This window comes from Kwoniella dendrophila, chromosome 11 (genome assembly GCF_036810415.1).
Source record: "Kwoniella dendrophila CBS 6074 chromosome 11, complete sequence".
In the NCBI taxonomy this organism is placed as follows: domain Eukaryota; kingdom Fungi; phylum Basidiomycota; class Tremellomycetes; order Tremellales; family Cryptococcaceae; genus Kwoniella; species Kwoniella dendrophila.
Genome location: NC_089486.1, coordinates 1,072,464 through 1,087,373, shown reverse-complemented (window position 1 = coordinate 1,087,373; position 14,910 = coordinate 1,072,464). Strand labels below are relative to the sequence as shown.

General features: G+C 39.5%; 6 protein-coding genes across 6 annotated transcripts; 4 read left to right on the top strand and 2 right to left on the bottom strand.

Annotated features, from left to right (window-relative positions):
* Positions 1-312: 312 nt before the first annotated feature.
* Positions 313-6,021, top strand: L201_007961 (uncharacterized protein; the record flags this gene model as incomplete). Its single annotated transcript, XM_066223662.1, has 20 exons — positions 313-1,427; positions 1,494-1,659; positions 1,723-1,897; positions 1,953-2,443; positions 2,496-2,615; positions 2,679-2,737; positions 2,791-3,008; positions 3,061-3,253; positions 3,307-3,462; positions 3,529-3,711; positions 3,792-3,865; positions 3,920-4,124; positions 4,177-4,298; positions 4,376-4,486; positions 4,555-4,653; positions 4,705-4,810; positions 4,865-5,359; positions 5,440-5,511; positions 5,578-5,819; positions 5,915-6,021. 20 exons carry the CDS (start codon positions 313-315, stop codon positions 6,019-6,021), a joined length of 4,509 nt encoding a protein of 1,502 aa, XP_066079759.1.
* A 416-nt stretch (positions 6,022-6,437) lies between these two features.
* On the top strand, positions 6,438-8,046 carry L201_007960 (uncharacterized protein; the record flags this gene model as incomplete). Its single annotated transcript, XM_066223661.1, has 7 exons — positions 6,438-6,467; positions 6,582-6,691; positions 6,809-7,067; positions 7,138-7,372; positions 7,440-7,571; positions 7,695-7,925; positions 7,997-8,046. The coding sequence occupies 7 exons, from the start codon at positions 6,438-6,440 to the stop codon at positions 8,044-8,046; spliced, it is 1,047 nt and encodes a 348-aa protein (XP_066079758.1).
* Positions 8,047-8,473: 427 nt separating this feature from the next.
* Positions 8,474-8,989, bottom strand: L201_007959 (uncharacterized protein; the record flags this gene model as incomplete). Its single annotated transcript, XM_066223660.1, has 1 exon — positions 8,474-8,989. The coding sequence occupies one exon, from the start codon at positions 8,987-8,989 to the stop codon at positions 8,474-8,476; it is 516 nt and encodes a 171-aa protein (XP_066079757.1).
* A 1,597-nt stretch (positions 8,990-10,586) lies between these two features.
* Positions 10,587-11,576, top strand: L201_007958 (uncharacterized protein; the record flags this gene model as incomplete). Its single annotated transcript, XM_066223659.1, has 1 exon — positions 10,587-11,576. One exon carries the CDS (start codon positions 10,587-10,589, stop codon positions 11,574-11,576), a length of 990 nt encoding a protein of 329 aa, XP_066079756.1.
* Positions 11,577-11,974: 398 nt separating this feature from the next.
* Positions 11,975-13,288, top strand: L201_007957 (uncharacterized protein; the record flags this gene model as incomplete). Its single annotated transcript, XM_066223658.1, has 1 exon — positions 11,975-13,288. One exon carries the CDS (start codon positions 11,975-11,977, stop codon positions 13,286-13,288), a length of 1,314 nt encoding a protein of 437 aa, XP_066079755.1.
* Positions 13,289-13,508: 220 nt separating this feature from the next.
* L201_007956 (uncharacterized protein) lies at positions 13,509-14,780 on the bottom strand (the record flags this gene model as incomplete). The annotated part of the gene is made up of 1 exon (XM_066223657.1): positions 13,509-14,780. One exon carries the CDS (start codon positions 14,778-14,780, stop codon positions 13,509-13,511), a length of 1,272 nt encoding a protein of 423 aa, XP_066079754.1.
* Positions 14,781-14,910: the final 130 nt, after the last annotated feature.

Genomic DNA, 14,910 nt, shown 5'->3' with positions numbered 1-14,910 from the left:
AGACAACTTGTGTATTACCATAAATACTATGCATAGCATGGTTTCGATGAAAACCGACCTTATTCAGCTAGATGTTGTCCAACGTTGCTGTAAGAGGGAGGTTGAAGCAAGTCAGGCGGAGCAGCCCGTTTGTATGAGACAACCGGTCGAACCGGTATCATCACCAGTGAGAATGCAATAACAATCTGCACGTCATTTCATGTTGAAAGTTCAGATAGTATGTGAGAAAACAGTCCACTTAGATACTGATCAACAGAGCCTAAATACAGTCCAAGCTATGGACGAAGACTAAATAATCATAAATCATTAACAATGTCAGAAAAACCTTTAACTATACCCTTCCTCATTGACCCAGCACTTCCTACAACATCTCCAGTTCCAGGTCTTCCCATTTCACCCTCACACATTGCTTCTTGGATAACACCTTCAACGAATGAAGCAGGTCCATCACGTCGTATAGCTCTAGCATGTCCAGATAATAGTGTATGGATAGATACAACTCCTATTTCATCTCGTACGCCTAAAGATCAGCTACTTTCTCCTAATCTACCATCGATTACGACTCAAGCAGCATCATCACCAACTTCACCATTATTAGGATCTCCTAGACGACCTCATAACAGACCAACAAATTCTAGAAATCTATCTTATACTGGTTCTGGTATCACTGGTAGACATAGAAATTCATCTTCTGCATCATCGATATATTCAACTGCATCTGGTACAGGTAAGAGGAGAACATCAGCATTTTCACCACCCCCTTCAGCACTACAATTACCTACAACAACATTATCTTCTATATCTGCTTCTGCAGCTGCACCAGATAAACATACACATAGAAATAGTATCTCAGATCATAATGATTTAAGAGAATCTTTAGAAAAACATAAAGAAAGTAAAAATGATAATTCGTCTTCGATAATAGGTTTAGGTATAGGTGGAATTGGTAGAAGAGGTTTAACTGGTCTCCATGGAAGAGATGAAAATATACAAAACAATACAAATAATGATAGATCAGGTGCAACAAGTCCTAAATCAATCATATCAAATTCCACAGATGGTACAACAACTACCACTACAGGTAGATTTGGTTTTTTTGGTAGAAATAGTTTATCCACAGAAAATGAATCAGATAAAGAACAAGAAAAAGAAAAAATCAAAGAATTTCAAGTTGATTTAGAAATGGAAAAAGAATCAAGAGAGGATCAAAAGGAATTGGAAGATATGAAGTTGATCGAAAATGCTATTGAAAGAAGTTCTACGCCTACTATAACGCAAGGAGATCAGCCCTTAAGTAGAACAGAAACTGTCAATTCAAGAATGGGATGTATCAGAAGGATCATCTTGAAAGATGCAGGCAAAGGTAAAATCGTACAACTTAAGGTATTCCAGGATCTTGACACTTTGGCTATATTGAGGGATGAAGGGTAAGTCGTATCTCATTTTGCTTTTCCAGGAGAGATGCAATGGATTGACAACGCATCAACACTTAGGATACTCGATTTGTTTTCTCTTACAACACTGAAGCACTTAGTAACGGTCAATCCTGAAGTACCTGAAGAAGCTAAAGGCAGTGGTACAGGCTCAAGTAGTAAATCAGCTTTAAGAATACCTTTGTTCTGGCAGTGGAAGAACGTACAGCTAGCCAGGAAAGACGATGTGAGTTGTTTTTACTGACCCTGGGTCATTTCAAAGGTATATAAGCTGAGTCATTTTTCCAAGACCTGTATATTGATTGCCCATGGCTTACCTTGGCCTTGCGAGTTGCCGAGTCCAAATGGCGAGGTCACCAGAGTGGTCATGATTTCCCCTTTATCTTCAGACAATGGTATGGAAATCGTTGCTCGGCTAGACCTACCTGGAGAAGGTGATGTAGGGGTTTGCAACTACCTGAATTGTGAGATTTATCGTAATTACGACCCAAAATAATACAAACTAACAGTGTCTTATAGCGTGCTATCTGCTTCATTCGACTTCTACTTCGTTCATGTCTTACCCTATCAATTTCCCTTCTCAACCGCCATCGAAAAATCCTACACCAATAATGAAAGCCTCTCCTCAGATAAGAGCAGTATCTTCAGCGGTTCCTTCTAATTATGCTAGATCTTCAACCCCTGACCCTGCACATGTAAGAACAAGAGAATTATCACGTGAACAACCATCATTACGGAAATCAGCCTCTTACACACACTTAAAAGAATCAGCTTCTACACCTTTACTTGAACATTCCAAAGAGGAAAAAGAGAAAGAAAAGGGATTTGCTAAATTCCTAGCTCGAAGAGATTGGGTATCAAAAAAAGCTAAAGAAGAGGATAAGCCGGAAGAACTTAGTCCAGGTATAGGTGAAGGTAAAGAAGTTGAAAGGGATGGTGGAGGTGGCTGGACTAATATCTTAGTGCATGAAAATGGAGAAGCTGTAGGATGGAAGGATGATGCTGTAGATGTGAGTGATTCAATTAACGAGTTGTAATAGCAGCTGACTGCCGAGCAACTAGATTTTCTGGATAGACGGCAAGCAAATGCAAATGCGAGGTACAATCACCTTACCTGCTAAAGGCCAGGTTAGACAAGTATTATTTACTCATGGCTGGAAAAGCGTCAATGTTTTTGTACAGGTGAGATTTCCTCTGAAAGTACCTGAATTGATCCGTTATTTTGACTGATAAGTTGTCTTACAGAAACAATTGGACGTTTTCAGCTTGAGAAAAAATAACAAAGACAGAGCAAGCAATCTACAGTGAGCCACCGTATGTCCCCGTAATATGGACTACAAGCTGATTGAGCCTCCAGATTCGAAAAGACCGTCACAATTAATGATGTGACAAGCATTGCAATCAACTCAGAAGATGAAACCGTTACTATGGTGACTAAGCAGGACATCAAGGAGCTTGACCTGTCGCGGAGACCTTCGGAGGCTCAACAGATCCTTCAACTGAAGCAAGCAGCCCAGAAGAATGACATCGCACATATCGCTGCTACAAGCGTCGAAAGTGTATATGTAACGGACCGTAAGCTGTTGAAATTCTCTGTCATGTATATCAGCTTACATTGCTATGGTAGCTCGAGGAAATGTATCTTCCCGTCAATTTGGAGATCTGCTTGTCAATAATGCCAATTGCTCCACCAATAATGATGACCCTACCGTTGATCGCCTCGATGCTCGTGTCACCACTCTGACCATTATTATTGACAACAGCACGGAGTATCTAGTCGCAGGTGATGAAGATGGTGCCGTACGAATATGGACAACAAGGTAAGTTGTAACTAAAACGTTGTAAGACTTATAATGGCTGATCAACATGACAGCTCCTTCAAGCTTTGCGGATCTTTCACTCTTTTTGCCGACCCCGTCAAAGACATTGCTTTGCTGGATATGACGGAAGCTGGGCCATTGCGAGGGTGCCTGTTAGTGATTTCTAATGATGGAACAGTCGGAATAATCTCGTTGAAAGAGATGGATGAGTGAGTGGACATAATATAAAGTTTCTCGATCAGATTAGATGACGATGATACCTGTAAATCATACAGTCTCTTCCTAATCCCTGCTTCTCGTACTCCACTTCGACGCGTATTTATCGAGCAAAAAGATATATTGCTAGCATACGCTAATGGTAAAGCAAGAGTCTGGAACACCCAGACGCAAGAATTTAGGAGATCAACTGGATTGGACGCTGCTGAAGATATGTTACAGGTTGGCGATTGGGCGGAAGTGTAAGTTGACTGAACCACTATAAAGATATTATCGTCCATCATCCCTCTGTAGACACTGACTTGATAAGCTGTATCATCAGCCTGTTTGGCCAAAACACGATAGGATCGGTTTTCTCGTCTTTGTCAATCTCGCAGTCGGAGACCAATGAAACAGGTGAGCTGAAACAGACCGTGCGATTGTTATGTTTGAGCTAACTCCGACTGTAAGGCCGCTTACTAAATTTCAACCTTCGTGAACTGAGTCGATGGCTCCATTCAAGCAAAAACAACCCCAATCACAGCCCTTTGACCGCTTTGCGCAACTTGTTATCCGTGTTTCTCACTTTCGGTATTGACCATATAATCGACAGAATCTGTACCGATAATTTGGGTATTCATAAATCTCAAGTTCCTTTGGTCATAGGACAATCAGAGTGAGCTAATCCAGGTATAAACAAGTAATCAGCAGACTAACCTGTGTTGTAGCTCCGGAGTCAGCCAATTTAGCTATTATGAAGGTGCAGATGTATGGCGCATATCATCAAAAATGACTGGTTTAAGGCAGTTAGCCGTAGTCACACTGCTGAGACCTTTCCTTGATTCCCCAGGTCAGTAAATACATTCCGACTTCCCGTTGTATTAGCAGCTGACCGAGCGCTATTCGCCCCCCCCCCCCCCTGGGCAGATCATGAGAGATGGGCTGCCGAGGTTATAGCTCATTACACAGCTTCTCTACCATTGACTGCCATCGAACCTGATTTGCGGTTCTTTGCAGAGTATTATATGGATTCGTCCAGTAAGTCTTTATCTGGGTTTCATTTGATAACGAGTCTAGGGATAAGCTTACTGATCATTCTTCTTCAGCCGACATTCATCAAGCGGCTAGAATGCTATTCGCAGCCAGAGTGGGTAGGATGGATAGTAAGGATATTGAGACCATCATGGAGGTAGGACACCACGATCGTAAGCAACTGCATCTTTCCGTAGTATCCGTGAACTCACGTAGTACTGTAGTCCCAAATAAACTACCTACTTCAGACAAGTACTGCGATACAGCCGTAAATGCCTTAACAATGTTAGGTGGAATCGCCCTGCATAAATTCGAGACAATGCAATCAAAGTAAGCTAGTTAATACGTATCCTTCAGCCAACTACATGCTGATATACTCTGTAGTGTGCTTAAATCAATCGCAGAATCAATCGCAATATTCTTACAATCCAATTCATTTTCACTTTTATCGTTAGCTATAGAACTATGTTCCAAAGGATTTGCGACATGGCAATCATATATCGATCCATCGGAATTACTTAGAAGGTTATTTTATTTATCTACCAATAAAGAATTTTCTTCCTCCAGTAATAGTGGGTATGGAGGAACGACCAGTATAGCAGCACAATCAAGATTAGCAGTTTTGCATGTAGCTTCATTAAATCCAGCATTATTCATGTCAACTCTATCAATGGATATATTGGACGCGAAATCAGTCGAAAATAGAACTTCTATAATGAAATTATGTGTTTTCATTTCAAGGAAAAAACCAAATTTATTAGAAAATGGTTTACCAAAAATCGCTGAAGCTATCGTAAAAAGTTTGGATCCAAATATAGGTAAAATGAGAGATGATGTTTGGCAAGCTGCCACTGTCATATTAAATGAATTGGTCTTAGCGTAAGTCATAATTCGTTCCTACAATCTTGTCACAATCAGTAATGTCCGTTCGCTGATATCGCTACTTAAACAAATGATAGCTTTTCTACCATCGACTTCCATAGTGGTACTCAAAGATTAGCTGTAGGTACTCATGAAGGAGCAGTCATCATGTGAGTAAACTTGAACATAATACAACGAGCAATAAGCAGTAATAGAAAGCTGATTCATTTTTCTAGGTACGATCTCAAAACCGCTTCACGATTATATGTCATTGAACCACACAAACATCCCGTATCGGCTGTAACTCTTTCGCCTGATGGTCGAAGGCTGATCACAGTCAGTCTGGAAGAAGGTAATGTTACTGTATGGAAAGTGGGAAGTAGTCTTAGTGGATTCTTCAATGTTGGTGCTCCGCCTAGACAAGGTGGTGAGAAGGGTGAACCGTTCAAGAGAATTGAATTTATAAGGGCTGATGATGGTGAGTGCTTGCCCAATCCGTCTTAACCTGTAGAAATGCAAGGTGCATACATGAGGAATGGTATGCTTACGCTCTGTGTCTTCTGTTTGTCGTAGGGCCGCTAAATTCTACTTCAGCCTTAAGTGATATACAAATTTCATGGCCGGGGAATAGACAAGCCAGGGTATTGATAAAGGAGACGGCTCTAACGTTTGAGACTTAGTTTCTGCTTCTTATCCCTGTTTGTCGACATGCAATATTACCATAACATAGTACAAGCTTGTCCATGCATCTAATCATATCTCTCGCGATCATCTTCCACTGCGAATGCATATGAATGCATATGAATGCATATGTATATTTTCTATGATGAGTGAACTCGAGTCACGTGGTCTGGTTATCAATGTTGTTCGTTCAGGGTCTCGAGTGATGTATCGTCCACTTTACATGTCCACTTTGTTCGTTCAGTTTGAGATGTTAAAAAGGAATAGCTTCTCAAGTAAGATATTGGTACGGCGCATTTGGGCTCAGCTATACGAGACATCCTGTCATCTCCGACGAGGCTCTCGAATATTTCTTCCTGTATAGCATTATAAAACATCACATACATAGCAGCAAAACCTTGGGCAAAGCCAAAGAATGGATAGGAAAACGGAAATTTCAATAGCGGTATGTGTCCACTCTTCATCTTGGCACCATACAACTGTAATTCTCGCTGCTTGACAAGTGTGTACGATGTTGATAATTATGTCTTCTATGATACTGCATCTTGCCATTTCCTAGTCTAACGCTATATTAGACGAAATGATAAACGACTTGATACTATCTACAGCTATGTCAGCTCACAGGGAAATCAAAAGAGGACGAGTAGTATGTGGGACTTGCGGCACCAAGTGAGTAATTGATACAGTGCTATATACCACATGCTTTCATTGATTTGGCCAATAAGCTGCTCGACGATTCGGTTTTGGTGGTTTTAAGCTGTATGTTGACAAATCATACTTGAATAGATGTCGCTCGCATGCGCCTTTACCACTGTCAAGTCATGCTTCCTCCTCTTCTTCCTCCCTAAATGCTAACCAGTCAGCTCCTCCGTCGCGCGGTCCTTCACCTCAACCTAGCATAGATGGTCTACCAGCCATAAGGACAGGTGGGTATATGGTAGGCCCAGAGAAAGGAACAGGTGGATCAACTGGTATAGGTAGTGGAAGTGGTAGAATAGATAGTAATGGGAATACATTTTTCGAATGTTTAGTATGTGGTAGATCAGTGAGTGTTCCGTGTATATCTGTAAATGAGAAGTGAAATCCGTGTTTATCAGTATATGATCTTCAACTAGGTTGCCTCAAATCGATATGCTCCGCATCTATCATCATGCTTAGGTTTGAACGGATCTACACGTCGTGGTGCCGCAAGATCAGCAACTAACAGGGCAAGATTAGGTAACAATGATAGATCATCACCATCACCTTACGTTATGGGATCAAGTAAAAATGGCGGTGATGGCGGTAGTGAAAATGGGGATTGGGAAAGAGGCTCAGATGGTGATAGCGTGAATGGAAAGAAAAAGAAAAGTAAGACCTCCAGATGCTCATCAAATGGTGCGATGCTAAGTGCTTCTCTGGATCTCACTTCTTCCAGAACTTATTACTGGTGTATCGTCATCCGCATCTATAACAGCTTCTGCCAAAAGGAACAAATCGCCTATAAAGGGTTCCTCGATACCTAAAAAGCCAAAAATCGGTCCCGGATCGACGACTAATTCAGGTAGTGGTGGGTGTTCTCCATCTACTCTTCCACTGCTTTATTCGAACATAAGATCAGTGTATTACCAGTCGAGCTTGCCCACTTGATCTCGCTCAACAGACGATATGCTGACAATAGTATACTATTTAGCGACACCAACGCCCTCTTTCAAGCAAGCCTTACCACCCTCAAAACTAGGTAGACCACCTACGAATAGACCGATAGATATCTCACGAACTCCCTCATCATCACCTGAAAAATCAGTAATATCAATATCTAGTTCTGGTGGTGGTGGAGGCGGAACGACTGGGAGGAAGACATTACCTGGACAAGGACAAGATCCAAATTATGGTGGAATAGGTTCAGGAGAAAATGCCTCAGGTGAGTATACCGGGAATATATTTATTACCAGATTTTGACTGATCTGATGATCCTTCCTTATGCTTTACAAGCGGCTGCAGGTGGTGATGAAAGTAGTGATGGCGAAGTTGATGATTATTAAGACTGTCACAGTAATGTCAATGTTGTATCACTTTGTAAGCCATAATCATGTCTGTATGTATACATTATGTCCTGCTCAACCCTCATTTTATCGTGTTATGTCATCAAAGGTGAACTTCGTATGAACATTGATAACGTGTACAGATATTGTACAGGTGAGTGTTCATAGTCTTTATACATAATGTGTAAACACATTCAGCCTTGATATAATCGTTCGATAATTCAGTCTTTCCGCTTGATTGATCGATGGGTCAATTTCAGATCCGAATAGTGGCTTATCGGACCTGACCACATTCCTCCATTTATCGACACCGACTTGCCCATCTTCATACTCGCAAACTCTGGCGATTATCGGTCCTTCAGGTAGCTTTTGATCCCATGCACCTTGTATCGCATATAAGGTATCCACATCATGATTGATTCGCTTGCTAAAAAAACTCCCATACTAACGGTGTTATGAGCCCGGAATCAAGACGTTCTTGTTGAGCTTGTTTCAATCGATCAATAAATAGATCATTCAGATACCTCTTAGGAACAGCTTGATTGTGAGACGCAAACCATTGATCAGTCTGGATATAGATTACATGCGGAAGTGCTTTAGGTGTACCTAAATGTCTGTCTCCTCGAGGTACGCAAAATGTTCTGATATTTGGCCAATGAGTCATGAACCAATATAAATCTACTGAAATGGTATTTAAAATCTCTCTAAAGTATTTTTGTTCATGATAGTATCTTTCTTCATCACGAAAATCTTTTTGTACTTTGAATTGTAAGGGACCATTCTTTGGTATAAAAGCTGGAAGCCAATCTGAGAAATTTCTACTTGCCCTTTCTTTGGTGCCTTGCCAGCCGCCAGAATTATAGAAAGCTTCTACATCTTCCTTGTATGATTTTCTAAATATAAGAAGAAGAGATTTCAGATTCACGAATATCTCATCTTTCATCTCGTCTGCGTTTGCCGCTCGTAATCCATCATCTAAGACTTTTTGCCCGAATAATTCTGGATAAGTTACGATTTCCAGATGCTTGATCAGTTTCTTCTGTTGTACGGGGACACCTTTCCTGAACGATGTTATCTGATTTAAGCTGGTAAGCTTGACCGTGTTGTACAAATATGGGGTGACAAGATAGCTGATCTCTTTAGATACTAAGGACAAGGGTCGAAAGGTGGAAGCACATTCAATGAAATATACGATTCTGAGAATGATGTCCGAGGGCATGTGATTTGACTTTGCCGAGGTAATGGTCTGGCTAATATCGTCCATTTTTCTCAGTACTAGGTTGATGTCAATAAATAGGTTAGTCGCTTAGACATATGCCGATATCGATGGTCCTGGTCATAATTTATGACACCTCATCTGCTGAAGCGAAAAGTTTGAAGATCAACCTTGAGATCTATCTGGAAGACTTCACTTGCGCGTGTACGTCTCTCCGTTACGACTCCCTTCTGCCAAAGTAGGCTGTCTTTATAGGTCCGTATTTCATACGGACACTGATGTATGCATGCGCAGATATCTAGATACTTCATCGATACATGGGGGTTTGTGCTATATATCTCTCTGCGGCATTTCTACAATATTCTTCTCCTATCCATGCTAGGTACTTGTGTTTGAGTTGTATGATTCCATCAAGCTGCGTTGCACCCATAACAGTCTCAAATGCTAGATTTCTGATTTCAACAATCAATATCCTCCTGTATTCCCTCTTATTATTTCCGGTTAGTAAGTGGCACCAACACATTCATTTTGTATGCAAAGCGTGCTTATGTGCAATCGGTGGTACAGATCGCTGCCGAGAAGAGGCAACGGAACTCATCGATGCATCGCAGTTCTCATGGACGCATCAAGTCAGTGAGAGATAGGTAGCTATCGGAAATAATCTCATTCAGGTCCGAACTCGAATGAAGATCATATTGCTACTAAAACGATTTTTGGCCATTTTTGCTGGCACCATCTTGCTGATTATCTTTGGCTCTGTATGCTCGGCCTCGGGCGGCACTGTTGAGATCTTCAAATTTTCGATCAGAAGACCAATTGTTAGGGTAACGTTTGATGAGGTCTGTGATTTCGCTCCTACAAATAACATAATTAGCACTGACCACCCACAAGAGGAAGATGAATGATTACTATGTCGAAATGCTGTTTTGAAAACATACTGAAAGATGAAATGTGAATGAGAACAGAAACTCAAGCTATCATGGTACTGGCCACCCCTTATCTGAGAGAGTTTCTAATTGCAAGAAGATCATGGCCATACATTAACATGTATCTGTAGCTATAGTGTGAGAAGGAAGGCACCTCTGAGTATAGGCATGATTTATTGAGAATGTTGGTTCGATGATTTAGGCGTTATTGCAAAATGTTCTTGGTGACAATTGATCTGCCGGATCTGACCGAAAAAGATGCTAAAACGCGGCGGTGCAAGGTGTTTCACGTCATCCTCAACTTATCCACACTGATTTTAGTCATCTTAACATCTCATGGACTTCTTCCCTTTTCTCTGAGTTATTGCTTCCAACTCATACCAGTCAGTACCACCAGCATGATGAGATGGAAGCTGAAGTCATTCCAATCTCAAAATGTTCCACCTAGGATTGCTCCAGGTGAAGCCCCGAAATTACCATTTGACTTATTTCCTCTTATAGTCTCTTTTGTCTCCGCTAATTCAACCCTTCATGCATTAACCTTGACCAACAAATACCTCAATCAAATTGCTACTCCAAGGCTGTATGATTTAGTCAAGCTACCTGATTGTCAAGCAGTGAGATCATTCATCCTATATACACCCCAAAAATACAAAACGCAGGTCAAAACCTTTCATATACATTTTAATCTCTCGCAATGGGATATCGATACATTCAAATTCCAGCAAAAACATAAGAGAGAAATTGAAACATGCAAATTAGTGAATCTTGAAAATCTAATCGTCACTTCTAGTGGGATACAACAGATATTTAGAGATAAAGGAAGTTTAACTAGAATAACATCATTAGCTAGATTGTTTGATAATTGGGTGCATTTATTTTGTCCTGACCAAGGACCTAAATCATTCAAAGGTAGACAAGTGGATGACAAGGGCTGGGAAGATTCTGTCATATGGGCGAAAGCACCTCTGTTCGAATTGCTATATAAATGGCATGATAATTTAGAATATCTGGATTTACCGAAAATCCCTGCTTTCGAGAGTAATCAGTGGATAGATTCGTATATAGAATCACCGCGTCAAGCAAATTTTCGTTGTTTAAAACAAATTACAATAGATATATATAATCTAGATAGTTTCAGTAGGCGAGGTACAGGTTCAAGTATGCCGGATCAACTTGAAGTTTGGCTAGATAGGCTGTCGTTCAATCTCAATGAAGCAAGGAATACCAAGGTCATCACTGGAAAAGCTGATGACCATGATCGTCGCGAACGAAATATGAGGATATTGCTTAACGTTAGACCACCGAATCCTAATAACACTAGGCAACTCGAAGGTTGGATAACGAAGAAAGAAACTAGAATTACAGCTTTTAGAGTAATCACTTGATGTTGTCATTGAACGTAAAACCTACCAGATCTATACATCCATTTCGTATACCTATACCCATACTGAATGGGATGTCACTGATGAAGCGTAGTGTTTACGATTCCACTGGTGCACAGACACTGGTCTTAATTCTTGATATAGAACGTTACCTTATCAAGGTTATCAGGAATATTACATAATATTCCGTGATATTCGGCACAATCATTCCGACACAGCCGCGTTCCCTGATCTAAAATTGGAATGTCTTGGCAACCATCAATCATCAATCATCAAATGTATGCTTTCTTTGTTGATAATAGACAGAATATATCAGCCAATATGCGAAGTGTCATCCTGTTCTTCATCTCGTGTTCCTACTTCTAACTCTACAAACAAACTTACACACCTACGATATCGCAATGGGAAATCCGTTCAAATCGCTATTCAAGCGTAAAGAGTCAACACCTGCTGTACAATACAATGGTCCCTTAACTCCTATAGTGGACATCCCATTCGAAGTCAAGCCTATGCCTTTGATCAATCCTGTGAAACAGGCAAAAGTAGATGAACAAAAAAGGAAAATACAAGACAAATTGGATGAGCAAGAGAGGAAACAACGAGAAAAGGAACAAAAACGACTTGATAAGGAAGCGAAAAAACGAGAATCGAAATCATTTTTCAGATCCAGGTCAACACCATTAGCTTCGGAATCCAAAGCGACTATCACCTTACCCGGAGAGTTAATTCCTTTAATCATATCTTTCGTGACTGATCAAAGCACTCTCAGAGAATTGACACTTGTTAACAAGTGCTTGAATGAAATAGCCACTCCAATCTTATACAGAGACATCAAACTCTTAAGTGCACAATCAATCGGATGGTTTTGCTTATATATGGCCGAAGTCAATCCTGAAAAACATGAAAAGTACATAAAATCAATAGAATTGAAATTTGATTTACGAACGTGGGATGTGAATTTATTCGAATTAAGAAATGTATCACCATCATTAGATAAAAAACCTTGGATTTGGTCATTATTTGAACCACCGAATAATTTGGAAAAATTAATCGTTACTACTTCAGGACCACAAAGAATAGGTTATAATGAAATGAAAGAAACTGGATATAGAATTGATTTATATGACTTGGTCAATGACTGGTTAGAGATTTTCGTTTCTTATTATGGTCCCAAAAAATTTAACGGTAAACATTTAGACGAAAATGATAACGAAAGATATAGTAGTTGGACAGGTGGATGTTTATTTAATTTAATGTCAAAATGGATTTCCTTACAAGAATTGTATTTGCCTATTGTACCACATGAAACTTCTAATCATGGTTTACATGTACTTTTACCTGAAATCAAAGTTCCATATAGGAGATTATCGTTGATTGAAATTCATAGTTGGAATTTTGATCAATTTGGTACGAATGGTGCTCAATTAGAAAGATGGTTAGACTCTTTAGCTAAAAACAATAATGTAGATAAAGTGAAAAACAAAGAAACGAAAATTAAAAAATTACAAGATGAAGGTAAAGTTTACGATGAAGCTGAAGATGAAGCGTCTCAAAATGATTTCAGGGTTTTTATGCAGATTAGGAATCCAACTGAATCAAGTACGATTACCAAAGTACAAGAATGGATAGATGCGACTGATTTAAGAAAGAAGTGGTTCAAAACTGCAAATCAAGGTCGAATATTGGGAATTGGAGAATTTGAGGACGCTGCATAAGTGAGCGATTTGGGGTCTGGCAGAATCGTATAAAATCTAACATTAGACTAATCACGCGTACTGCAAATAGGCTCATGATCTATGCAATACCCTTTCACACCTGATCAAGATGTTATATTGTCGTGCTATTCAACTTGCCCGTTTGAAAAAAACTTAGATCAGGAATTCGAATTACCATGTACTGTATCCAATAATGTGTTCCATTGTACTATCTGTCTATCTATCTATTTATCGGATCCCCTTTGAAATACAGATCGAAAGATTGTGTAGATTTACCTGATGCTTCCAAGTTCTTTGTCACCTGATCCTGTATAATCTGATTCGGTGTGCGCTTCGTTACCAATTCTATTTTCAACTTATGTTTCTTTGTATCATCCTTTTTGAAACGCGTGAGTTCAGCGGCTTTCTGCTTTTCATCGTTGGTGTTAGAGATGATACCTTTCAACCAATCGATAAAATATCCTTGGTTTTCCAATTCACTACTTGTCAGGTGTAGAACTATATATTCCAACCTAGTTGATTGTAATGGTAATAACAAATGATCATGGCGAAATCTAGAAAAGTAACATGTTGGTAAATCGATTGATTGAAGGTTTGTATTTGGTGATATGAATTCAAACATTTTCATCATCGTACTTGTCGGTATGATTTTATCTAAAAGACGAAAGTCCTCACTATCATCATAATTCTCTTCCTCTTCATCATCATCATCATCATCACCATCATCATCATCATCATCATCATCATCAACAAAACCAAGGAAATGCTTATTTCGATATCGATATCTATCATCAGATACAGCTTCATATATCAATCTGAATTCTTTTGGCCCTCTAATTGAAGGACATAATATCTTCAACCAATGAGATGTAATTTCAGATAATCTATTTTCGTCTTGTTCGGCCATAACAGAATGATGATAATGTTCCATAGAATCAGAATATTCTGATATTGATGGTCTCTTTTTACCTATTATCTCTAAAGTCAGATATTCTAAATTCTTCAAAATCCCATGATCATGTTTACACTGAATCTCTCTTGTTTGTTTCACAAAGGATGAATTTGATTGTAAAAATAGATCATCTGAGTTATTCGTGGATGTGGAAAAATCTTCGTCGTCGTCGTCGTCGATAGGTTCGTTTGTCGGAAAGATATTACGCATTTGTGTATCAAGTTCAAATTTCGGTATATAATCATGTCTTATGACTAATTCCAAAGATTTTACCAGTTTCATGTACGGTATAGGTACATTCTGACTAAAATCAATTAAAGATTTAGATGAATTAATCTTGATTGAATTGTATAAGATCGGTATGATGAGCAGATGAGTTGATTTATCGAGTATTGCTAAAATTTTCAAAGTAGATCCACTACAATGATAAGCAATTGAGATGATGATATCACTCGGTAATTGTTTCGAAAACCTCCTTTCGTATGCTGGGTTTACGTTATTGTTGAGGACGCTTTCCTGTGTAGAGGATGAACAGCCCATTATTGTTCTTCGTAAGCTGTGAGTCGCGAATAGGAATGTAAGACGTATATTAAGCAAATAGAGTTGAGAGATAAGATAACAGCTTGAAGCTTGATTGCAGAACCGGTTAGTACACGTCATATTGATTCAG